Raw genomic sequence first — 25,690 nt, 5'->3', positions numbered from 1 at the left:
CAAAATCCAGGGTGGCCCCAAAGATAATCTGTGGTGCCTCGGTGACTATATTGCAAGAGTAGGAGCTAAAGATACAAAATCCTTTTAAGGAACCTCAGACCCAAAATGTTTATTTTGATGTCTGAGCCCACTTGTTTTCCTTAGAGCCGATTACAATAGCCACAACATCAAAATAAAAGTGTAACTGTATGTATTTACATCAGCCAGGACCATACAGCACTGAATGAGAGCAAGTTGTGTATTAATCAGCTACCAAAAACTAAAGCTTACATGAATAGTTGATATTAGAGCCTTTTGTATCTTTGTTTACAGGTCTATATTTCCAAGATGCATTAAGATATGCTAATCCTGTTTAATTGTGTATGCAGGGCAGAAAACTGACTACTTGTATTCCAAATTTGAGCAATTTCAGAGCTTGCAATATTGGGTTACATGAGGTTATGTGGCCCATTCCCCTTTAAGCAGTCATTATTCTGCACTTTTTGAATTTAGCGTGTGTCACAATATCTATCAATTTAACCACTTTTGGAATAAAATATTTTTACACAACCATCCATTTCATAAATGGGAGACAGAAATGTGAAAAAACATGGTTGCGTTTTGTTCTACCTCTGGTAAGGGTATCTAAAAAATGTGGAGAACTTGCCACTAGCCTATAGGTAAAGAAGAGAAAATAGAAGGAAAGCAATGCTGCTCCCTGCTGGACAGTTATAGCATAAACCATGTCATTACTGTACGATTTTTTGTTTCCACAAGCAATTGAGTATAATATGTCATACACATTAGTTATTCAATTAATTCATTTGACCATCACAGAAGTCAATGGCAAAGGCTGTTAGTTATACAATGATCTTTTTCTCTTCTTCTCCTATGCCTCCCAAAACACATACGTACTTTGCTTTGGAAGAATAATTCCTTTCTCCACCTACAAACTGCATTGTAGTATTTCACCCAGTAGATGGCAGGACACACACGTGGTCATGTCAAATATAAGAATGGTATGTTGAATGTTACCATAAATCATGATCAACCTTAATATGGCAATTAATCTATTTCAATGTATAATAACATTGAACAGAAAATGTCCCTTATTATCAGCAATGTCATTTAAATCAAGTTACACTTGACTGACACCTCATTGGTTCCAGCAATGAAACAGTGTGTCATTTTAAGACACTGTCCAGGGCTGAGGACAACAATGAATGAGCAGTATCTTTGTATTCTGTGTTTACTTTTCACCTGCCAGTAAATCAATGAGGCAAACTGCACATATTTATCATTGTCATAATCTTTGTGCATTCAGTCACTCTGATGATGATGGACGATGTCACTTCAGTGTCACAGGAAACAGAAGCATCCATAGTAAACGGTAAAGCTGAGTGGTTTATTAAGAGAGGCAGGCTGAATGACATTACATATGACCTGAAATTGGCAGCTCTATTTAAAGGTAATTATATGCAGCGTTTATCGTGAATGCAGTCACTGCTGACACAGGACCATTGGCTTTAAATTTCAATCATGCTGTAACGCTGAACTTCCGCGATACGGATTGAATAGAGCCCTATATTTTGGGTTCTGATGGGGTACAACAGTTGAACGAAGCTCATGAGGCATTTATAAGTTATGCTCTTCAAGAATCAATGGGTATATATAATTAATTTCTAAGTACAAAAATGTATGTAGCAATTAAGGAATAGCTGTGATCACTGGTCTTTAATTTCATTAGCCGCCAGTCTTTAGGAGGTTCAGGAAACTGACAGTCTCATTCCTCCCAACACAACTTAATGTAGTCATTACATGTCACAGTGAGAGAGCTAGAGAGCATCTCTCAGGCCTAACGATAGCATGGAGGGCTGAATACAGAGGAAAAGAAGGCCTAAAACATGGGAAGCCTCACTAGAGGAAGGATATCCCATTCCCATCTCAGCCCAGAGAGGCGTCTTTACCCATTACCATTCAGAAACCAATCTGAATCAATTCCAAGTATCCTGGCCAGTAGGCTATCTAGTCTACAGTGCCTACTGGCTAAACACATATCAAATATGACAGAGAGGGCATAATATGAGGTGCCTGCTTATGAGTCACTGGTGAATCTGTCCATCTTTTCAAGTGAAGCTCATGTACAACACCGAGGGCTCGATTCAATTCTTAGCGCTGAAGATCAGCACTATAGCGCGTTTGAAATGTATAGCAATGTTCGCGCATTGGCGGAGACCGCATTCACGGTAAACAAAGGATATGTCGTGTGGATCAGAAATTACCTTTACATTTCAGTTGCGCTATATCACTGATCTTCCGCGATACGGATTGAATGGAGCCCTGAGTCTTTGCCCTGGATTGGATAGTTGCTTGCCGTTCTAGATAAGACATGTTCTGGCCATGTATAGCACATCGTAGAAAAGTAAATGGCTGAGGGGCACATGTGAGATAGCCACAGATATTCCATGGGTAAACTTTTATTACTATCAAAGTCATGAACTCAGTCAACGAGTACATTACAGAGCTTACACATGAGAAACAGTCAGAACCTACAGGTGACCACTGGTCCTGATGAACATTACATCAAAAACAACAGGTACATCAGAAAGTGCATGTAGAAATGAACAGATGTGGAATACTACATACAGTGGCACTGAAACAAAGCATTGCTTTAGATTGTGTAGCAGTATTTATTTGTGGTCTTAAGAGGATGAACGACACAAAATGGTACATTCATACAACTTATTTCAGATATTCCTGTTAAGCTTTTCGTGGAAATCTAAATGTTTTAACAAAATAAAGACATTGTGTAATGCTATATCTCAATAATGTTTCTGAATATGCATATCAATCAATCAATACCTTTTCGTAGATAGAGATGTGAATAGACAATAGACTGGGGAGCAATAACTTATCTCTGATCCAAAAGAAAAGGAGCAAATTTGATTTGACTTCCTGCATTCTATTGAAAATATTTGCTCCAAATTGTCTTAAATACATATTCCATAAAATGTAGTACCTTGAAAAGTAACCTGCAGAGGGACCCATAAAACACATGAATATACTGTATAAGTGTGCATTATAGCTACTGTGTACTGTTAATAAAACCACTGTCTAGCTGTGACAAGGAAGGACGAAGGCTGTATGGAGGATGGCACTGTAAAAACAGTACAGAAAGAGGGGACCAAGTCAAGCATGACTAATATGATCTAGGCTCTGCCTTGTTTGACACTGGCCATGTGTTATTGACTGGCCATCTGGATAGGGTATCGACGGTTCTTACGGACTACAGGCTTTTAACTTACAGGTACATACATGTACTCTATGGAGGACTGTACTCTATATAGAACACCAAGAGAATAATCACAGTTTCGGCAGCAAGTTGAATATTGCAAAATGTATGGTGATTACAGAGAACTCTTGCAGTACCTTATTATCGACCATACTGAAGGGAGCCAGGCTATAAACCAACAACTATTCTGTTTCATATTATTGTTATGAATAACTTGAGAATAAGTAAACATATGAATAAATAGATAAATAAATACATATGTTTGTAAATATTAAAGACGTGTTAACACAATTGCTCTTAGTTTTTCTGTTTCCTGTAAGCAACAAAAAACGTGTCAACAAAGCTGGTGGGGGGCAGAAAAGCCTTTTACAGTGGTGCTTTTACACAGAAAACTGTATGTAATAGTTTTCCTTGTCGACTAAATTATAAATTATATTTATTTATAAATACATCCACGTATTAAGGATGTATAAGAATGAATAAGTCAGGTGAAGTGGTGAATCAGAAACAGAATGTAAAACACATTTTAAAGAAATAGAAAAAGTTAATCTAGTCACATAAGATGGATATGTTAGGACAGAGGCCAATTGTGAAATTCATAAAGATGAGCTACAAAATACCTTCATGTTTCCAGTTTAAAGGTCAGTAGCAGGATTAGTATTTTTTTTTTTAACGAAGTGCTAACAAATGTAAAATTTACAGCGAAAGTTAAGAATACATGCTGTTTTTGTTACTTCTACAAAGGTTTCTATATACAGAATCTTTACACTGACAGCCATTTGGTTCTTCCTAAGCAGAAGGATGGTATGGCGTAGATGCTGACTTTCACTAACACTGGGCCTACTGCATCCCCCAGTAAACCTACTAACTGCAGCACAAACATAACTACTGATCAGTGTATACAAAAAATAACAAAGAGAGCAATGGTCACCCCCCCAAAAAAAGATATTATTGTTTAGAGGGGGGTGTGAAGGAGGAGTTTTACAGATCATTATGTAAAATCAACACTACAAGAGCATAGCCAAGCTGTTCATTACCTTATTGACTGCCATGATAATGGAGTGGAATAATATGAGAGTAGGACAAGGGAAAAAGTTCCCAAACATGTCTCATTAAGAAGAAATCAAAGCAGGTTTGGCATAATTACATTACACTTTCATTACAAAAGGCAAAAAGTTCAGAGGAAAATATGCAGCTGTTAGCTATAAAGTAAACCTCCTTTCCCCCCCAAAAAACAACATAATATGGCAAAATCTGGGCTGCATTAAACATTAAAAGCCCCTGTAAGGCCAGAGGGCTGTTTTAAAAAGACAGAATACATATAAAAATGTAGCCAGATAAATTCAACACTCAGGAAAGATAGCATACAGGCTCTGTGAGATGTTACTAACGCTGCAAGTGAGAGATAAGCAGAGTCAGTGTCACCATGCTAGCAGCTAATGTACAGTGTGCAGGAAGGAGGATCTCTGGGAGTGAAGGTGGCATAGGAGGGCGGTGGCTGTCTAACCCTGCTCATCCCTAGCTTCAGCTGCCGGTTGGAGGGGAGTTGGGGCCTCTCCGTTACACCGCAACAAAAGATCAACCTCCTCCGGGGCGGGGGCCTCCACTGGGGCCTCTGCTGAGCTGGCCTCCTCCTCAGGTAGAGCTGTGACTTCTGCTGCAGCTTGTGGAGTGACATCACATGCCATGGCCTCCATTTCAGCAGGGGGCTCTGTGACAGCAGCAGGCTCCCCCTCAGGAGCTGCAGAAGCGAGGGCTGCAGAGGGGTCACTGGGAGCCTGGGGGTCTGCTGGAGCTGGGGCTGGTTCTCCTGCTGCAGGGCTGGTTGCTACTGCTGGGCTGGTAGTCCCCGAGTCAGTACCCTTATCTGGCGCTCTCAGTCGCTTCATCATGGTAGTGACCCGCACTGCTTTCTGTGGGAGGCAGTCGCAGTACACACTCAACTCAAGGGGCCTAGTTACTATATATTTTATATATTTAACAGAATATGTTTCTAATTCAAAAGCCTTGTACTTTCACCAATCATTTATCCCATTTCAAATTCTCAAGGCCCATAAAACTTATATAAAAAATGTGTGATGGATAGTTTCCTTCAATCTCTCCTTCAGTGATGACAAAATAGAACAGATAAAGAGGCTTACCTTCCACTTAGCTTTGGCAAAGTTCTTCTCTATCTGTGCACAGACATTATCCTTAATATTCTTATTTGAGGCCGCATTTCCAGAAATCCTGAGAAGATAAAGGGGGAAAAGGTAACTTCACTATAGGTTTCCACCCAACCTTTATGTGGGTAAAGTACGTCGGATAAAAAATATCACAAAAAGCCTGATGGAAACAGCAAATTTGTTTCCAAATGTCGACAAAACAAAATACGCTAGACAAGGTGGGATCTTTTTGTGTTGATAAAATTAATTATGTGCAAAATGGCAGTAAAACCCATTATATCGAAGTAAACTTGGAGTCACGGGATGAAATGTTGTGTGGCCCTCCCACTACGACTCGGGAAAGCATGCAGATGAAATAAATGATGAGGAACTTCACAGGGTGGTGAACGTGCACCGTGATGAGCTTGATGCTCCTTTCCAATAAGGGTCTTATTCTGGTGACATCATGATCGATGCTTGGCTGCTGTAATCTCACTCTTATCCATTAAAATCTCATCTTGTAAGTAGCATAGTACATTTTCTACTTAAAAATTGCACCGTTGGTTAGAGCCTGTAAGTGAGCATTTCACTGTATTCGGTGCACATGACAAATAAACTTTGATTTGATACCCACACTGTATCTGCGAGCTGTTGGCTAGAGCAATTGTGCCAAGACCAGTAACCAGAGTGGGCACATAAGTTTTATAACAACTTTCATTGTGACAAAACCATTATTAGAATTTTTTATTCCATTTTATTCCGTATATAGGAATGTAACTGCAAAAGTAATTGTTATGTGCACTATGTCATCATGCACAGCCTTTTATCTGCAACAAGTCAATTTGATGGAAACACATATCTGGTGGGAGAAAAAAAATTATGCGGATTATTGAATATTGGCATGTAAATCTGAGTGAAACCAAGCCAGTGACAGCTCAGCAGATGGAGATGAGTATTACTAATGAAACAGCATCTATAACAACTATGAATCATGATGGCTCCAACCAACATAATGACATTGTCAAATTTGAGTCCTGGTCATTTAGGAACACACTCTACCCTTATCATGAACACATCATACTCTAAATTCATCTGGTTGATTTTCACTGTGGTCATCGGTATATCTCCATAGTACTGTGGTCATCCAGTATATCTCCATAGTACTGTGGTCATCCAGTATATCTCCATAGTACTGTGGTCATCCAGTATATCTCCATAGTACTGTGGTCATCCGGTATATCTCCATAGTACTGTGGTCATCCAGTATATCTCCATAGTACTGTGGTCATCTGGTATATCTCCATAGTACTGTGGTCATCTGGTATATCTCCATAGTACTGTGGTCATCCAGTATATCTCCATAGTAGTGTGATCATCCAGTATATCTCCATAGTACTGTGGTCATCCAGTATATCTCCATAGTACTGTGGTCATCCGGTATATCTCCATAGTACTGTGGTCATCCAGTATATCTCCATAGTACTGTGGTCATCCAGTATATCTCCATAGTACTGTGGTCATCTGGTATATCTCCATAGTACTGTGGTCATCCGGTATATCTCCATAGTACTGTGGTCATCCAGTATATCTCCATAGTACTGTGGTCATCCAGTATATCTCCATAGTACTGTGGTCATCTGGTATATCTCCATAGTACTGTGGTCATCCAGTATATCTCCATAGTACTGTGGTCATCTGGTATATCTCCATAGTACTGTGGTCATCTGGTATATCTCCATAGTACTGTGGTCACCCAGTATATCTCCATAGTACTGTGGTCATCCAGTATATCTCCATAGTACTGTGGTCATCCAGTATATCTCCATAGTACTGTGGTCATCGGTATATCTCCATAGTACTGTGGTCATCCAGTATATCTCCATAGTACTGTGGTCATCCAGTATATCTCCATAGTACTGTGGTCATCTGGTATATCTCCATAGTACTGTGGTCATCCAGTATATCTCCATAGTACTGTGGTCATCTGGTATATCTTTATAGTACTGTGGTCATCCGGTATATCTCCATAGTACTGTGGTCACCCAGTATATCTCCATAGTACTGTGGTCATCCAGTATATCTCCATAGTACTGTGGTCATCCAGTATATCTCCATAGTACTGTGGTCATCTGGTATATCTCCATAGTACTGTGGTCATCTGGTATATCTCCATAGTACTGTGGTCATCCGGTATATCTCCATAGTACTGTGGTCATCCAGTATATCTCCATAGTACTGTGGTCATCCGGTATATCTCCATAGTACTGTGGTCATCCGGTATATCTCCATAGTACTGTGGTCATCTGGTATATCTCCATAGTACTGTGGCCATCTGGTATATCTCCATAGTACTGTGGTCATCTGGTATATCTCCATAGTACTGTGGTCATCTGGTATATCTCCATAGTACTGTGGTCATCCAGTATATCTCCATAGTACTGCGGTCATCTGGTATATCTCCATAGTACTGTGGTCATCCAGTATATCTCCATAGTACTGTGGTCATCCAGTATATCTCCATAGTACTGTGGTTATCGGTATATCTCCATAGTACTGTGGCCATCTGGTATATCTCCATAGTACTGTGGTCATCTGGTATATCTCCATAGTACTGTGGTCATCGGTATATCTCCATAGTACTGTGGTCATCTGGTATATCTCCATAGTACTGTGGTCATCCAGTATATCTCCATAGTACTGTGGTCATCGGTATATCTCCATAGTACTGTGGTCATCCAGTATATCTCCATAGTACTGTGGTCATCTGGTATATCTCCATAGTACTGTGGTCATCTGGTATATCTCCATAGTACTGTGGTCATCTGGTATATCTCCATAGTACTGTGGCCATCTGGTATATCTCCATAGTACTGTGGTCATCTGGTATATCTCCATAGTACTGTGGTCATCCAGTATATCTCCATAGTACTGTGGTCATCCAGTATATCTCCATAGTACTGTGGTCATCTGGTATATCTCCATAGTACTGTGGTCATCCGGTATATCTCCATAGTAGTGTGATCATCCAGTATATCTCCATAGTACTGTGGTCATCCAGTATATCTCCATAGTACTGTGGTCATCCGGTATATCTCCATAGTACTGTGGTCATCCAGTATATCTCCATAGTACTGTGGTCATCCAGTATATCTCCATAGTACTGTGGTCATCTGGTATATCTCCATAGTACTGTGGTCATCTGGTATATCTCCATAGTACTGTGGCCATCTGGTATATCTCCATAGTACTGTGGTCATCCGGTATATCTCCATAGTACTGTGGTCATCTGGTATATCTCCATAGTACTGTGGTCATCTGGTATATCTCCATAGTACTGTGGTCATCTGGTATATCTCCATAGTACTGTGGTCATCCAGTATATCTCCATAGTACTGTGGTCATCTGGTATATCTCCATAGTACTGTGGTCATCTGGTATATCTCCATAGTACTGTGGTCATCTGGTATATCTCCATAGTACTGTGGTCATCTGGTATATCTCCATAGTACTGTGGTCATCTGGTATATCTCCATAGTACTGTGGTCATCTGGTATATCTCCATAGTACTGTGGTCTTCTGTTATATCTCTAATAGTAGGCTACTGTGTCAATAATGTGTATTTTCCATACCACTCATGGTTGATGGCCTCCTGAGCAGTCAGTCTCTGATCCTGGTCTACCTCCATCATACGGGTTACCAGGCCTTTTGCTGAAACAAAATAAAAGCATAATCTCAACAAACAGCAGTTACTACTCCTGATGGAATCAGAGAAAAATTATAATTTTTTACATGAAAAAGTAATCAGATGATATCCTTCCGTTTGAATTGCTGTTTACCCAGTAAACTGTCATTCACCCAGTCTCCTGTCACTTCATCTTAAATGTACCTGACTCTGAGATGTCGTCCCAGTATGGAGAGTCAAACTCATAGTCCCCAGCCAAGATCTTCCTGAACAGGTTCTTGTCGTGGTTTTCATAGTCGTCATCATCAGTTTCATCATAGAAAGGAGGGTTGCCTGAAAGCCTGAGGGCCACAAGACAAAAGGAGCTCTTTATCAGCTTGTATTGTTATACCATGTGCATAAATGTCATGTAAAGACATGATTTATTGCAATGGGTAATACCCTATAAATAAGATTCCCTGACTAGTGTTGCGCATAGCATGTGGATTACAGTGATGGTCTCTTTCAGTAAAGTATTCCTGTAGCTCTTCTGTATTATTTCTAATCCCCAGTCCTCTGAGCAGACTCACAGCCAACCCCTCTTGTATATGGGACCCTATGCCGATAATTAAACCACTCACAGGATGTACATGATGACACCCAGGGCCCAGCAGTCCACTGGCATGCCGTATCTCTGTCTCCCAACCACCTCTGGTGCTGCAGGGACACAAACACAGTTAAGGATTATTATTGATGTTTCTCTCACAAATGCTTTTCTGCACTCCCATAAACTACTCCCCTAAACCAAATCTCAAAAATACCCTGCTCCTTCCCCAGACCTTACCCAGGTACTAATCCCTTCCCCGCTCCTTCCTCAGTCCTTAACCAGGTACTAATCCCTCCCCCTCACCTCCCACAGTCCTTAACCAGGTACTAATCCCTCCCCCTCTCCTCCCCCAGTCCTTACCCAGGTACTAATCTCTCCCCAGCTCCTTCCCCAGTCCTTCCCCAAGTACTAATCCCTCCCCAAATCCTTCCCCAGTCCTTCCCCAAGTACTAATCGCTCCCCCAATCCTTCCCCAGTCCTTCCCCAAGTACTAATCCCTCCCCCAATCATTCCCCAATTCTTCCCCAAGTACTAATCCCTCCCCCAATCCTTCCCCAGTCCTTCCCCAAGTACTAACCCCTCCCCAAATCCTTCCCCAGTCCTTCCCCAAGTACTAATCCCTTCCCCAGTCCTTCCCCAAGTACTAATCCCCTCACCCAATCCTTCCCCAGTCCTTCCCCAAGTACTAACCCCTCCCCAAATCCTTCCCCAGTCCTTCCCCAAGTACTAATCCCTTCCCCAGTCCTTCCCCAAGTACTAATCCCTTCCCCAATTCTTCCCCAAGTACTAATCCCTTCCCCAATTCTTCCCCAGTCCTTCCCCAAGTACTAATCCCGTCCCCAGTCCTTCCCCAAGTACTAATCCCTCCCCAATCCTTACCCAGGTACTCTGGGGTTCCACAAGGGTCTTTGATGAGCCCGGTCTCCAGCTTGGCCAGGTGGAAGTCACTGATTACTATTTTGGAGTGCTTCAGGCGGTTAAAGTACACCAAGTTCTCGAGCTGAGAAAAGGAACAGGACGACAGCTAAAGTTTGCCAAAGTTTTGCTAAAGTAATCTCATTCAAACATATAGACTTAGAGCAGACTTCATCGCTGTTTAAGGTAGATATTGAAGCAGTCAAACACTTCAGTGTCACACAAGTGCCTAAAAATGAGTCCAATTTTTTTTGTTCAAACAAAGCAAGACCACTGAGTCAATCTTATCAAGTATATTTGTAACGGGTGTCCTCCTCCTCTTCAGACGAAGAGGAGGAGTAGGGATTTCACCAAAACGCAGCGTTGTGATACGACATGAATATTTATTAAGACGAAAACTAAACATACTTGACAATATACAAAATAATAAACGAAGTCAAACAGACCCGAACAAACAAACTTACATAACACGAAGAACGCATTAACTGGTACAGACGACACAAACGAACGAACAAACGAAACAGTCCCGTGTGGTGCACAGAAACAGACACGGAAGACAATCACCCACAAACAAACAGTGTGAACAGCCTACCTTTATTTGGTTCTCAATCAGAGGAAACGTCAAACACCTGTACCTGATTGAGAACCATATAAGGCTAATTACAAGTGACCTAAACATAGAAACACAAAACATAGAATGCCCACCCCAACTCACGCCCTGACCAACTAAACACATACAAAAATAACAGAAAACAGGTCAGGAACGTGACAATATTTGCATAATAAATGTGACTTTCAAAATGTATTTTTTAAAAATGGCTCACCCATCTACACACAATTCCCCATAATGACAAAGTGAAAACATGTTTTTAGAAATGTTTACATAAGTATTTGCAACACTGAGACAAGAATGTTAGAATCTGAGCTTATGGTGAGCTTATGGTTGTGTGGGGGTAAGGGCTGAGTGTGTATGTGTGTATCCCACAACTGTTGCGAAAGAAGAAGTAAAAGATGTAAGGTACAATAGAGGATGATCCACAGCTATATATAATACAAATCGAGGTGACGGCAATGGAAATGCATATGGCAATTGATTTACTTCAATTCGGTAAATGGAACTGTATGCTCTTTTCAAAGAATGGATCCCAGTCGGTTCAGGGCTATGGGATACAGGGGGTCGAGGGTGGTCTGCCGGGCATTGGGATGACAAGCCATCTCGAGATGAGGCCTTTTAGCGGGTGGAATAGTAGGGACCAATTGGAGGTTTACTTAGTAGAAATGCAAATATCATGGTACAACTATATAGACACTCAATCATTATGTTACTTTTTAATAGTACGTTTACAAAAATATATTCTGATTAAAAGAATGAAAGGTGTGTCTCATGGTAAGTGGTGAAATAAGTATAGCCAGTTACAATTGTAATGGCTTAGCAGATAATAAGAAAAGACAATCAGTATTTACCTGGCTAAAAGAGAAGGATTATAATATTTATTGTTTACAGGAAACCCATTCAACAGTTTTAGATGAAGTTTTGTGGAAAAAGAACTGGGTGGGCAAAATATATTTCTCCCATGGGCAAAGAAATTCAAAAGGGGTGATGATCTTAATTAACAATAATTTTGATCCAAATGTGCAAATTGTCCAAACAGATCCTAAAGGTAGATGGATTATTTTAAATATGTTATTGGACAATAAACAAATATGGCTTGTTAACCTATACGGTCCGAATAATGATGATCCAAGCTTCTTTGAAAATATATATAAGAACTTATCAACTCTACAAGCAACACTAGACTCTATTATTATAATGGGAGATTTTAATACGGTCTTAAATAGCTCTATAGACCGGAAAGGAAATCACACTACAAATTATCACCCTCAGGCACTTAAGGAAATCATGAATGTCATGGATATATTGGAATTAGTGGATATATGGAGACTTAAATACCCTGATTTAGTGAGATATACATGGCGGAGGCTGAATCAAGCTAGTCGTCTTGACTACTTTCTTATTCCATTCTCTCTGGCACCAAAAGTTAAAAAAGTGTTGATAGGGGATAGAATGCGGTCGGATCATCACATAATTGGCATATATATTTCTCTTACAGAATTTCCACGTGGGCGAGGATATTGGAAATTTAATCAAAGTCTACTAGATGATAAATTGTTTAGAACTAGGACAGAAGATTTTATAACTGACTTTTTCAGACATAACATAGGTACAGCAGTTCCCCTTATTGTATGGGACACTTTTAAGTGTGCCTTTAGAGGCCATGCAATTCAGTACTCATCTATAAAACAAAAGCAATTTAGATCAAAAGAGTCCATATTAACAAAGGAAATTGAAGGACTAACAGTACAGTTAGATAGCAATAAAAACGGTACCATAGAGGCACAGAATAATTTAGAGGAAAAACAAAAAGAAATGGAGGAACTTATTCAAGAAAGATCCAGTGTAATATATTATAAAAATAAAGCGAACTGGATGGAATATGGGGAAAAATGCACCAAATTCTTTTTCAATCTTCAATATAGAAATGCTACCAAAAAATTTTTATTAAAACTTGTGACAAATGATGGAGTCACGCATGATTCACCAAATGATATTTTGAAAGAGGAAGTAAAGTACTTTAAGAATATGTTTTCGTTTCAGGCTCCTCCATCTCCACTAACTGAAACTAATTGTATGGATTTTTTTCCTATTAATAATGTAAAATTAACATCTGAACAGAAAGACTCATGTGAAGGCCAAATTACAGAGGAGGAACTGCTTGTTGCAATTGGGGCCTTTAAAGATGGGAAAACTCCAGGGATGGATGGCATACCAGTGGAAGTATACAAAACGTTTTTTGATATACTCAAAGGACCATTATTAACTTGTTTTAACCACTCCTATATAAATGGTAGATTATCAGACACACAACAAGAAGGTCTGATATCGTTATTACTGAAACAGGACCCAAGTGGTATATATAAAGATCCAGTCCAATTAAAAAATTGGAGACCTCTTACACTTCAGTGTTGTGATGCAAAAATCCTAGCAAAATGCTTGGCGCATAGAATAAAAAAAGTTTTGTCAGATATTATTCATCCTAATCAGACAGGTTTTTTACATGGACGATACATTGGAGATAATATAAGGCAAGTACTGGAAACAATAGAACACTATGAGATATCGGGGACACCAGGCCTGGTTTTCATAGCTGATTTTGAAAAGGCTTTTGATAAAGTACGACTGGAGTTTTTATATAAATGCCTAGAATATTTCAATTTTGGGGAATCTCTTATAAAATGGGTTAAAATTATGTATAGTAACCCTAGGTGTAAAATAGTAAATAATGGCTACATCTCAGAAAGTTTTAAACTATCTAGAGGAGTAAAACAAGGTTGTCCACTATCGGCATATCTATTTATTATTGCCATCGAAATGTTAGCTGTTAAAATTAGATCAAACATTAATATTAAAGGATTAGAAATCCATGGCTTAAAAACTAAGGTGTCATTGTACGCTGATGATTCACGTTTTCTTTTAAAACCACAACTAGAGTCTCTCCAGGGCCTCATAGAGGATCTAGATACCTTTGCTATCCTCTCTGGATTAAAACCAAATTATGATAAATGTACCATATTACGTATTGGATCACTAAAAAATACACATTTTATATTGCCATGTAGTTTACCAATTAAATGGTCTGACGGAGATGTGGACATACTCGGTATAAAAATCCCAAAAGAAAGAAATGATCTCACTCCAATAAATTTTTATAGAAAGTTAGCAAAAATAGATAAGATCTTGCTACCATGGAAAGGAAAATACCTGTCTATTTGTGGAAAAATCACCCTAATTAACTCTTTAGTCATATCACAGTTTACCTATTTGCTTATGGTTTTGCCTACACCTAGTGACCTGTTTTTTAAATTATATGAACAAAAAATATTCAATTTTATTTGGAACGGCAAGCCAGATAAAATTAAAAGGGCCTATTTATATAACGAATATGAATTCGGAGGGCAGAAATTATTAAATATTAAAGCATTAGACCTCTCAATAAAGGCATCGGTCATTCAAAAGTTATACTTAAATCCAAACTGGTTCTCTAGTAAACTGGTATGAATGTCTCATCCTATGTTCAAGAAGGGCCTTTTTCCCTTTATTCAGATTACACCTGCTCACTTTCGGTTGTTTGAAAAGGAAATAATCTCCAAAATATCCTTATTCTTTAAACAAGCCTTAGAAAGTTGGTTGCAATTTCAGTTTAATCCACCTGAAAGGACGGAACAAATAGTACAACAAATATTGTGGTTAAATTCAAATATAATAATTGATAAAAAAACTGTATTTATCGAAGAAATGTTTAAAAAAGGTATAATTTTTGTGAATGATATCATAAATAGGACTGGTGGAGTTATGTCACACATGCAGCTAACACAGACATATGGAAAAGTCTGCTCTACCCAAAATTACAACCAATTAATTGCAGCATTACCACAAAAATGGAAGAGGCAAGTAGAAGGGGAAAAAAGTAAGGAACTTGTATGTCGGCCCTGTATTAAAGAACAAAAATGGTTAAAGAAAAGTGTGATAAATAAAAACATATACCAATTTCATTTAAGGACCAAAAAACTAACAGCTGTGCCATACAAATTGCAAAATAGTTGGGAAGAGATTTTCGATGTACCCATTCCATGGCACATGGTTTATGAATTGATACGCAAAACAACGCCGGATTCAAAACTTCGAATTTTTCAATATAAATTACTGTACAAAATTCTTGCAACTAATAGAATGTTATATATATGGGGTATATAATCTTCCCAGCTCTGCAGATTCTGTTGTGAGGAGGCAGAGTCATTAGATCACTTATTTTGGTATTGTCCATATGTAGCTCGTTTTTGGTCACAGGTCCAGGAATGGCTGAAGAATTGCAACATTTGCCTAAAACTAACGCTACAGATAGCAATACTGGGGGATTTGAAAAGCCATAGTCAATCAATCAATAATATAATAATTATTTTGGCAAAGATGTTTATTTTTAATTTACAATCTGTAGAAGCTATGAGAATAGGAAGGTTCAGGTCTTTTGTGAAGCATCACAGCACAGTTGAGAAATGTATGGCAAATAGAAATCCGAAATGGATGATGTTGGAAGATAGATGGGAGGGGTTGGGTGGAGCTGAAGGGTGGGACTAATAACAAGATAAACAATATAGGGCATACGGGATCTGTGAAATGTGTATAGGTGCGGAGCTTTTGTGAAATAGCACAGTTACAAGTGGAAATAAAATTGGATGGACAACAGAAATAGAGGAAGGACTAAGAACAAATAAGAGAGAACTATTGTAAAGTGGACTGTGTCTGTAAGATAGGTATAAGATGTAGAAATTGAAGGTAAAAGCAGAAGTGTTTATAAGTTTACTCCAATTGGGGGATTGGTGGTAGGGTCGCGGGGAATAATAATAAAGGCATATTCTTTAAAAAAAGTATGTATGTCTATATAGGTATGTGTATGTATATATGTGTATATGTATGCATACGTGTATGGATATATATATTTACCCCAAAAAATATGGGGGAATGGAAATGATGCAGACAATTACATTGGAAGCAACATTCTTTCCGCAATACTAAGCTGATCCACCCCTAAAAAATAAAATAAATAAAATAAAAAAATAAATAAAAAAAATGTTAGAATCACCTTTGACAGTGATTACAGCTGTTAGTCTTTCTGGGTAAGTCTCTAAGAGCTTTGAACACCTGGATTGTACAATATTTGCCCATTAATCTTTTAAAAATTCTTCCAGCTCTGTAAAATTGGTTATTGCTAGACAACCATTGTTGTCTTGCCATAGATTTTCAAGCAGATTTAAGTCAAAACTGTAAGTCAGCCACTCAGGAACATTCCCAGTCTTCTTGATAAGCAACTCCAGTGTAGATTTGGCCTTCTTATTTAGATTATTGTCCTGCTGAAAGCTGAATTCATCTCCCAGTGTCTGTTGAAAAGCAGACTGAACCAAGTTTTCCTCTTGGATTTTGCATGTGCATAGCTCCATTCCATTAATTATTTTATCGCAAAAAACTCCCCAGTCCTTAACGATTACAGGCATACCCATTACATGATGCAGCCACCGCTTGAAAATATGGAGAGTGGTACACAGTAATATGTTGTAATGGATTTGCCCCAAACATAATACTTTTTATTCAGGACAAAAGTGAATTTGCTTTGCCACATTTTGTGCAGTATTACTTTAGTGCCTTGTTGCAAACAAAACAACGTTTTTATTCTGTACAGGCATCCTTCTTCTCACTGTTTCAATAAGGTAAGTATTGTGGAGTAACTACAATGTTGTTGATCCATCCTCAGGTTTCTCTTATCACAGCCATTAAACTCTGTAACTGTTTTTAAGTCACCATTAGCCTCATGGTGAAATCCAAGACCAGTTTCCTTCCTCTCCGGCAACTGAGTTAGGAAGGACGCCTGTATCTTTGTAGTGACTGGGTGTAAGTAATAACGTCACCATGCTCAAAGGAATATTCAATGTCTTTTTTTTACCCATCTACCAATAGGTGCCCAAAAACCTCCATGGTCTTTGTGGTTGAATATGTGTTTGAAATGCACTGCTCGACTGAGGGAGCTTACAGATAATTGTATATGTGAAGTACAGAGACGAGGTAGTAATTAAAAAATCATGTTTAATAATATTATTGCCATAGATTGAGTCCATGCAACTTTTTATGTGACTTGTTAAGCACATTTTTACTCCTGAACTTACTTAGGATTGCCCTAACAAAGGGGTAGAATACTTATTGACTCAATTCATTTCAGCATTTGATTTTTAATTTGTTTGTAAAACTTTCTTAAAACATAATTCCACTTTGACATTATGGGGTATTGTGTGTAGGCCAAAGGGAAATAAAAGTTAGTTGAATCCATTTTAAATTCAGGCTGTAAGACAACAAAAGGTGGAAAATGTCAAGGGGTGTGCATACTTTCTGAAGGCACTGTATATAGTATAGCTTCAAAAGTATTGGGACAGTGCATTTCCTTATTGTTGTTTTGGCTCCAGCACTTTGTATTTGAAATTATACAATGATTGTGAGGTTAAAGTGCAGACTGTCAGCTTTAATTTGAGGGTATTTTCATCTTTATTGGGAGAATCGTTTAGAAATTACAGCACCAAAAGTATTGGGACAAATTCATTTATGTGTATTAAAGTAGTAAAAAGTATTTGATCCCATATTCATAGCACACAGTGACTACATCAAGCTAATTTGCTAATTTGTTGGATGCAATTGCTGTTTGTTTTGGTTGTTTCAGATCATTTTGTGCCCAATAGAAATTAATGGTAAATAATGTATTATGTCATTTTGGAGTAACTTTTATTGTAAATAAGAATATAATATGTTTCTAAACACTTCTACATGAATGTGGATGCTACCATGATTACAGATAATCCTGAATGAATCATGATTAATGATGAGTGAGAAAGTTAGATGCACAAATATCATACCCCCCCCAAAAAATGCTAACCTCTCACCATTACAATCATTTCTTGGGGGTGTGATATTTGTGCTGGAGTTCAGAGCCAAAACAACATTGTGTGTGTATATATATATATATATATATATATATATATATATATATATATATATATATATATATATATATATATATATATATATATATATATATACTGTATATACTCCAACCTACAGTAATTCAACACGTCAATTACTTTTAAAGAACCTGTGGCATTTAAAAGAAGGAGTGCTGCTCAACATTCAGGCATTTACAGTATATTGGGGTCCTCCCCTTGACCATCAGAGGCCCCAGGGCTTAGTACCTTGAGGTTCCTGTGGACAATATTCAGGGAGTGAAGGTAGGCGACGGCCTCTAACACCTGACGGACCACATTACTGGTGTCGCGCTCGGAATAGTAGCCCTGGTCCAGGATCCAATCAAATACCTCTCTGCCTGTAGCACTGTGGGAAGAACATGAGCAGCATGAAGTATGGTGCTGACCTACTGTAGATGCTTTGAGCCTGACAATGTCTCTAGATCAAAGCATTCACAGATACTTTTCAAAAATACAACTGACACAGAGACACTTTGAACATGTGAAAATATGGTTGAAAAATTGCATTACTATATATTACCATAGAAATTACAGCCTCGACAAAATCATGGAATCCACCAAACCTGCTTAATGTGATGATTTCATTCATTTCAACACTGGATTCTCCTCTGATCTCTGATAGTTTACCTTATGACCAGAATTACAGACCCACAAATCAATGCAATCCTGGAGGAGATGAGTATCATATATTTAATGTATCTATGGTAATGCAACAAATCCCCAAGAACACAGACTGATGAGAATATGGAGCAACCAGAAATGAATAATATCTGAATACCAAATGAAGGCTGCAGAAGGGGAGTTCAGAGCTGTGCTCATATCTACATAGCCTCCGGCTACTACAGTTCATTCCCCATGAGTGCATAATCAACACATAGACTCCTGCTGCTGCAAAGACAGGAGCGTAATCTCAGCCAATCAGACAACTCAACTCACAGTTCAAGGAAGAGGAAATACTCTTTTCTGGTCTCATAGACCTCCACCAGCTGGAGAATATTGGGGTGCTTCACCCTGGATAGAGCAGGCGACGGGGAGAGAGGAGAGTCAAAAGGAGTGTGAGGGGTGGAGAGAGATGAGGGTGCCGTCATTGAAACACATACAGTACGGTATATCAGTACATTAACACTAATGAATAACACACTCCAACAGTCAGCCATGCCGAGAGGAACGGCATCCATGTGCAGGAAAGAATGCATCAGTAAATAATCAATTTAATTAAAAAAGGACTGTGAGATCTGTATGCTTAAACATCTTCTTAATGGAGGAAAAATGTATACCCATAAATAATGTACTGTGCTTCATGTATGAGTTGAATGTCTGTTTATGAGGGCATTACGGTACAAGTCAAAAGTTTGGACAAACCAACTCATTCAAGGGTTTTTCTTTATTTTTTACTATTTTCTACATTGTAGAATAATAGTGAAGACATCGAAGCTATGAAATAACACATATGGAATCATGTAGTAATCAAAAAAGTATTAAAAACATAAATATATACTCCAAATGTTTGATTCCTCAAAGTAGCCACCCTTTGCCTTGATGACAGTATTGCACACTCTTGGCATTCTCTCAACCAGCTTCACCTGGAATGCTTTCCCAATAGTCTTGAAGGAGTTCCCACATATGCTAAGCACTTGTTGGCTGCTTTTCCTTCACTCTGCGGTGCAACTCATCCCAAACCATCTCAATTGGGTTGAGGTCGGGTGATTGTGGAGGCCAGGTCATCTGATCACTCTCCTTCTTGGTCAAATAGCCCTTACACAGCCTGGAGGTGTGTTTTGGGTCATCGTCCTGTTAAAAAAACAAATGATAATCCCACTAAGTGCAAACCAGAAGGGATGACGTATTGCTGCAGAACGCTGTGGTAGCCATGCTGGTTAAGTGTGCCTTGAATTCTAAATAAATGCGTCTCACAAAGACATGGCGGTTGGAACCAAAAATATCAAATTTGGAGTTATCAGATCAAAGGATAGATTTCTACTGTTCTAATGCCCATTACTTGTGTTTTTGGCCCAAGCAAGTCTCTTCTTATTATTGTGTCCTTTAGTAGTGGTTTCGTTGCAGCAATTCGACCATGTCCTGATTCACGCAGTCTCCTCTGAACAGTTGATTTTGAGATGTGTCTGTTATTGAACTCAGTAAATTACAATCTGAGGTGCAGTTAATTGCTGATTTCTGAGGCTGGTAACTGTAATAAACTTATCCTCTGCAGCAGAGGTAACTCTGATTTTCCTTTCCTCTGGTGGTCCTCATGAGAGACAGTTTCATCATAGCGCTTGATGGTGATGAACAATGCAGAGTGTAACACTTAAGATGTTAGACAACATGGAAACCATTGGCCGTATGTGGTAGGTGTGCTGCTGGCTTTCAATGGTGCTTCAGGGGATTGGACTGACAGACTGGTGTATTTTCCAGTCACTGAAAGTAATGGCCACCAACCACAAGAAAATAAATAAAATCCTCCTGTTCGAGAATTTGAAGAAACCAATTGAAATTGCAAGCCCGATGAAGGTCATGCTTTAGTATATTGGGAGAAAAGACTCCACAGTATTAGATAACCCTTCAAGAAATGACACTTTCATCTTCCATTATGTACATTGGCTTTTTCATCTGTGTTCTTTGAGTTCCCTGCTGCCTGTAACAAATTGTTTGATAAGGCTCAGGTTATGCTAATGTTGGTTTTACTGGAGAGGGATGTGATGAAAGAGAGGTTGCCACAGAATGATGAATAAGGAGCCTAATGGGAGAAAGATAGTTGGAGATAAACACTGTTGGAGAAAATAATGCTACCCAGTGTGATCATTCAGTGGGATTATGTTTGCTTTCCTTTTTCATAAAAAATGCTACAGACATTTCTCTGTTCTTCGCTCTAATGGATGTCCACTGTGCGCATTCTGTCTTTCAAAAGATGAAGTGTATAGAAACGAAACATCTTATTCCTCATGGAGATTACACATTCACATAGCCTACAGGAATAATAAACCATCTGTTATAAAACAAAATTCATTTACAGAGAATAGTTTTGTGAACGCAGACACAAAATGACAGACGGCAGAGTTTAAAGTTGATTAAAGCAACTCACATCTTTAAAATGAGGATCTCATTTTTTGCAGCCTTCCGAACTTTCCTCCCATCCTTTTTCAAGAACTTTTTACAAGTAAACATTTTCAGTGTGTTTTTGTCCTTGGCCCTGAAGATCTCACAGAACTCCTCCCTGAAAAAGAAATGCACAAAATCACACATTTATAAACATCCAAAGTAAACGTAAATGGGTTTCTAAATTAGTAAAGCCTTGACTATGATTTTATCATTATGGCTATGGGAACAGCCTTCCTATACATTGTAGGTGGACTTGAATAACACATTTGTCCTTATTGATTTTTTACTTAGTACATTTTCAAATAATCTGGTGCCATACACAAAGGAAAAACACAGACTAGAGGGTTGATGGTGGGTTTCCTGTATTTCCTGTTTGTTTAGTCTGGTGGACCACTAGCAGCATACTTACGATTTAACAATCTGTCCCAGGTCATATTTATCAGTCACCTCAGAGGGATTGTTGTAATCCTTCTTTTCCCCGAGCGTTAAACAGCCAAATGGCATGGCCACTCTTGCCCTGAAAGAGAGAGAGAGATCGAAAGACCTGGAATCATGTAATGAATGTCACACGCTATTTACCATGACTGTACATTATTACACACCACATCAAACAGGATCCCTAAATCATGAAACATGGCACCAGTGGCGAGAAAGAGGGACTGACTGCTGGCCAACGCCAGCAGACAGTATGGTACGACTTTTGAGCCGATTGTTTCACGTGGCTAATGTAACAAGCCTTTGATAATCTTCTATTAACAAAACCACATTTTGATGAGCTGCAGAGCATGATGCAAGGAGCTGCTAGGCGACTCAACTTTAAAAGCAGCAGGCAACTGACTGACAGGGGGGTCCAAATGCTAATGGAGGCTGAGCAGGAGAATAGAAACTCTACTGCATTGTGCTCCATCAGCGAGGCTGCCAGCCTGCCACAGCAACAAGTGAAGTATTTCCAATCAGGGAAGAGGAGCGACAGATTATGAGCAGAACACCAGAGGACACAGAAAAATGAAAGCGCTTTATAGGCTCCGCATGACATTTATGGACCTAATCGCAGTGCTGCTTCTACTACTCTCTAAGAGCACTGAGTGAAGCTGGAGAACAACCTATCGAAATTTACTGTAGAGGAGTTTATGGACAGCTTAATTGGCATGTTATTTTGTTATTTTTGGGGGGTATTGTATCGTCTCTTAAAGACAGGGCCATAGAGTTGTTTTGGAAGTCATGAAAAGAAAGGAGTGTATTGACAAATGTTTGATTTTGGAGAGAGAATCTATCTGGATAAGTGAATGAGTTAATACAGTACCAGTCAAAAGTTTGGACACACCTACTCATTCAAGGGTTATTCTTTATTTTTTACTATTTTCTACATTGTAGAATAATAGTGTAGACATCAAAACTATGAAATAACACATGGAATCATATAGTACCAAAAAAGTGTTAAACAAATCAAAACATATTTTATATTTGAGATTCTTCAAAGTAGCAACCCTTTGCCTTGATGACAGCTTTGCTAAATCTTTGTATTCTCTCAACTAGCTCCCTGGAATGAATTTCAATTATTAACAGGTGTGCCTTGTTGAAAATTAATTTGTGTAATTTCTTTCCTTCTTAATGCATTTGATCAGTTGTGTTGTGACAAGGTAGGGGTGGTATGCAGAAGAATGCCCTATCTGTTAAAAGATAGATGAAATTACAAATTCATTTTTAAAATGACAGTCCATCATTACTTTAGGACAAGAAGGTCAGTCAAGCCGGAAGAATTCAAGAACTTTTAAAGTTTCTTCAAGTGCAGTTGCAAAAACCATCAAGCGCTATGAAGAAACTTGCTCTCATGAGGACCAACACAGGAAATGAAGACCCAGAGTTTCCTCTGCTGCAGAGGATAAGTTAATTCGCGTTACCAGCCTCAGAAATTGCAGCCCAAATAAATGCTTCACAGAGTTCAAGAAACAGACACATCTCAAAATCAACTGTTCAGAGGAATCAGGCCTTCATGGTCGAATTGCTGCAACGAAACCACTACTAAAGGACACGAATAATAAGAAGAGACTTGCTTGGTCCAAGAAACACGAGCATTGGACATTAGACCGGTGAAAATCTGTCTTTTGGTCTGATGAGTCCAAATTTGAGATTTTTGGTTTCAATCGTCGTGTCTTTGTGAGACACAGTGTAAGTGAACGGATGATCTCTGCATGTGTGGTTCCCACTGTGAAGCATGGAGGAGGTGGTGTGATGGTGTGGGGTGCTTTGCTGGTGACACTGTCTGTGATTTATTTAGAATTCAAGGCACACTTAACCAGCATGTCTACCACAGCATTCTGCAGCGATATGCCATCCCATCTGGTTTGCGCTTAGTGGGACTATAATTTGTTTTTCAACAGAACAATGACCCAACACACCTCCAGGCTGTGTAAGGGCTATTTGACCAAGAAAAAGAGTGATGGAGTGCTGCATCAGATGACCTGGCCTCCACAATCACCCGACTTCAACCCAATTGGGATGTTTTGGGATGAGTAGGACCGCAGAGTGAAGGAAAAGCAGCTAACAAGTGCTTAGCATATGTGGGCACTTCTTCAAGACTGTTGGAAAAGCATTCCAGGTGAAGCTGGTTGAGAGAATGCCAAGAGTGTGCAAAGCTGTCATCAAGGCAAAGGGTGGCTACTTTGAAGAATCTAAAATCTAAAATATATTCTGATTTGTTTAACACTTTTATGGTTACTACATGATTCCATATGTGTTATTTCATAGTTTGATGTCTTCATTGTTATTCTACAATATAGAAAATAGTAAAAATATATTGTAGATTTGATTTTTAGGCCATATCACGCAGGCCTAGTCTGTTGTGTTGCGCAGGCGACGTGAGCGTGTATTGTGTATTGCAGGCGAAGAGAGAGTGTATTGTGTATTGCAGGCCAGGAGAGAGTGTATTGTGTATTGCAGGCAAGGAGAGAGTGTATTGTGTATTGCAGGCCAGGAGAGAGTGTATTGTGTATTGTGTATTGCAGGCAAGGAGAGAGTGTATTGTGTATTGCAGGCCAGGAGAGAGTGTATTGTGTATTGTGTATTGCAGGCAAGGAGAGAGTGTATTGTGTATTGCAGGCGAGGAGAGAGTGTATTGTGTATTGTGTATTGCAGGCAAGGAGAGAGTGTATTGTGTATTGCAGGCGAGGAGAGAGTGTATTGTGTGTTGTGTTGTGTAGCGCAGGAGAGGAGAGAGTCTGTGTTGTGTAGCACAGGTGAGGATAGAGTCTGTGTTGAGTCTGTGTTGTGTAGCACATGTGAGGATAGAGTCTGTGTTGTGTAGCGCAAGCGAGAAGAGAGTCTGTGTTGTGTAGCACAGGTGAGGATAGAGTCTGTGTTGAGTCTGTGTTGTGTAGCACATGTGAGGATAGAGTCTGTGCTGTGTAGCGCAAGCGAGAAGAGAGTCTGTGTTGTGTAGCACAGGCGAGGACAGTGGGTTGTGTAGCGCAGGCGAGGGGAGAGTTTATGTCGTGTAGTGCAGGCGAGAAGAGAGTCTGTGTTGTGTAGCACAGGCGAGGACAGTGGGTTGTGTAGTGCAGGCGAGGACAGTGTGTTGTGTAGCGCAGGCGAGGAGAGAGTTTGTGTCGTGTAGTGCAGGCGAGGACAGTGGGTTGTGTAGTGCAGGCGAGGACAGTGTGTTGTGTAGCGCAGGCGAGGACAGTGTGTTGTGTAGTGCAGGCGAGGACAGTCTGTTGTGTAGTGCAGGCGAGGAGAGAGTTTGTGTCGTGTAGTGCAGGCGAGGACAGTCTGTTGTGTAGTGCAGGCGAGGACAGTGTGTTGTGTAGTGCAGGCGAGGACAGTCTGTTGTGTAGTGCAGGCGAGGAGAGAGTTTGTGTCGTGTAGTGCAGGCGAGGACAGTCTGTTGTGTAGTGCAGGCGAGGACAGTGTGTTGTGTAGTGCAGGCGAGGACAGTGTGTTGTGTAGTGCAGGCGAGGACAGTCTGTTGTGTAGTGCAGGCGAGGACAGTGTGTTGTGTAGTGCAGGCGAGGACAGGTTGTTGTGTAGTGCAGGCGAGGACAGGCTGTTGTGTAGTGCAGGCGAGGAGAGAGTTTGTGTCGTGTAGTGCAGGCGAGGACAGTCTGTTGTGTAGTGCAGGCGAGGACAGTGTGTTGTGTAGTGCAGGCGAGGACAGTGTGTTGTGTAGTGCAGGCGAGGACAGTCTGTTGTGTAGTGCAGGCGAGGAGAGAGTTTGTGTCGTGTAGTGCAGGCGAGGACAGTCTGTTGTGTAGTGCAGGCGAGGACAGTGTGTTGTGTAGTGCAGGCGAGGACAGTGTGTTGTGTAGTGCAGGCGAGGACAGTCTGTTGTGTAGTGCAGGCGAGGACAGTGTGTTGTG

At 39.7% G+C, this 25,690-nt stretch overlaps 1 protein-coding gene across 3 annotated transcripts in view; it reads right to left on the bottom strand.

Moving 5' to 3' along the window:
• Positions 1 to 2,423: 2,423 nt before the first annotated feature.
• The window catches only part of LOC129851113 (caM kinase-like vesicle-associated protein), a 101,794-nt gene continuing 78,527 nt past the window's right edge, over positions 2,424 to 25,690 (bottom strand). For all 3 annotated transcript variants that reach the window (XM_055917380.1, XM_055917381.1, XM_055917382.1), the window contains 10 exons: positions 21,745 to 21,852; positions 21,319 to 21,450; positions 19,173 to 19,247; positions 18,444 to 18,582; positions 10,563 to 10,683; positions 9,718 to 9,793; positions 9,302 to 9,438; positions 9,045 to 9,123; positions 5,413 to 5,500; positions 2,424 to 5,184 (listed from right to left, as the gene is read on the bottom strand). In XM_055917380.1, coding sequence (XP_055773355.1) covers positions 4,774 to 5,184; positions 5,413 to 5,500; positions 9,045 to 9,123; positions 9,302 to 9,438; positions 9,718 to 9,793; positions 10,563 to 10,683; positions 18,444 to 18,582; positions 19,173 to 19,247; positions 21,319 to 21,450; positions 21,745 to 21,852 — 1,366 coding nt within the window. In that variant the 3' untranslated portion in view covers positions 2,424 to 4,773. The remainder of the gene's footprint in view (positions 5,185 to 5,412; positions 5,501 to 9,044; positions 9,124 to 9,301; positions 9,439 to 9,717; positions 9,794 to 10,562; positions 10,684 to 18,443; positions 18,583 to 19,172; positions 19,248 to 21,318; positions 21,451 to 21,744; positions 21,853 to 25,690) is intronic.

This window comes from Salvelinus fontinalis, chromosome 3 (assembly GCF_029448725.1).
Source record: "Salvelinus fontinalis isolate EN_2023a chromosome 3, ASM2944872v1, whole genome shotgun sequence".
In the NCBI taxonomy this organism is placed as follows: domain Eukaryota; kingdom Metazoa; phylum Chordata; class Actinopteri; order Salmoniformes; family Salmonidae; genus Salvelinus; species Salvelinus fontinalis.
The sequence above is the reverse complement of the archived record's forward strand: the minus strand, read 5'-3'. Positions and strand labels throughout refer to the sequence as shown.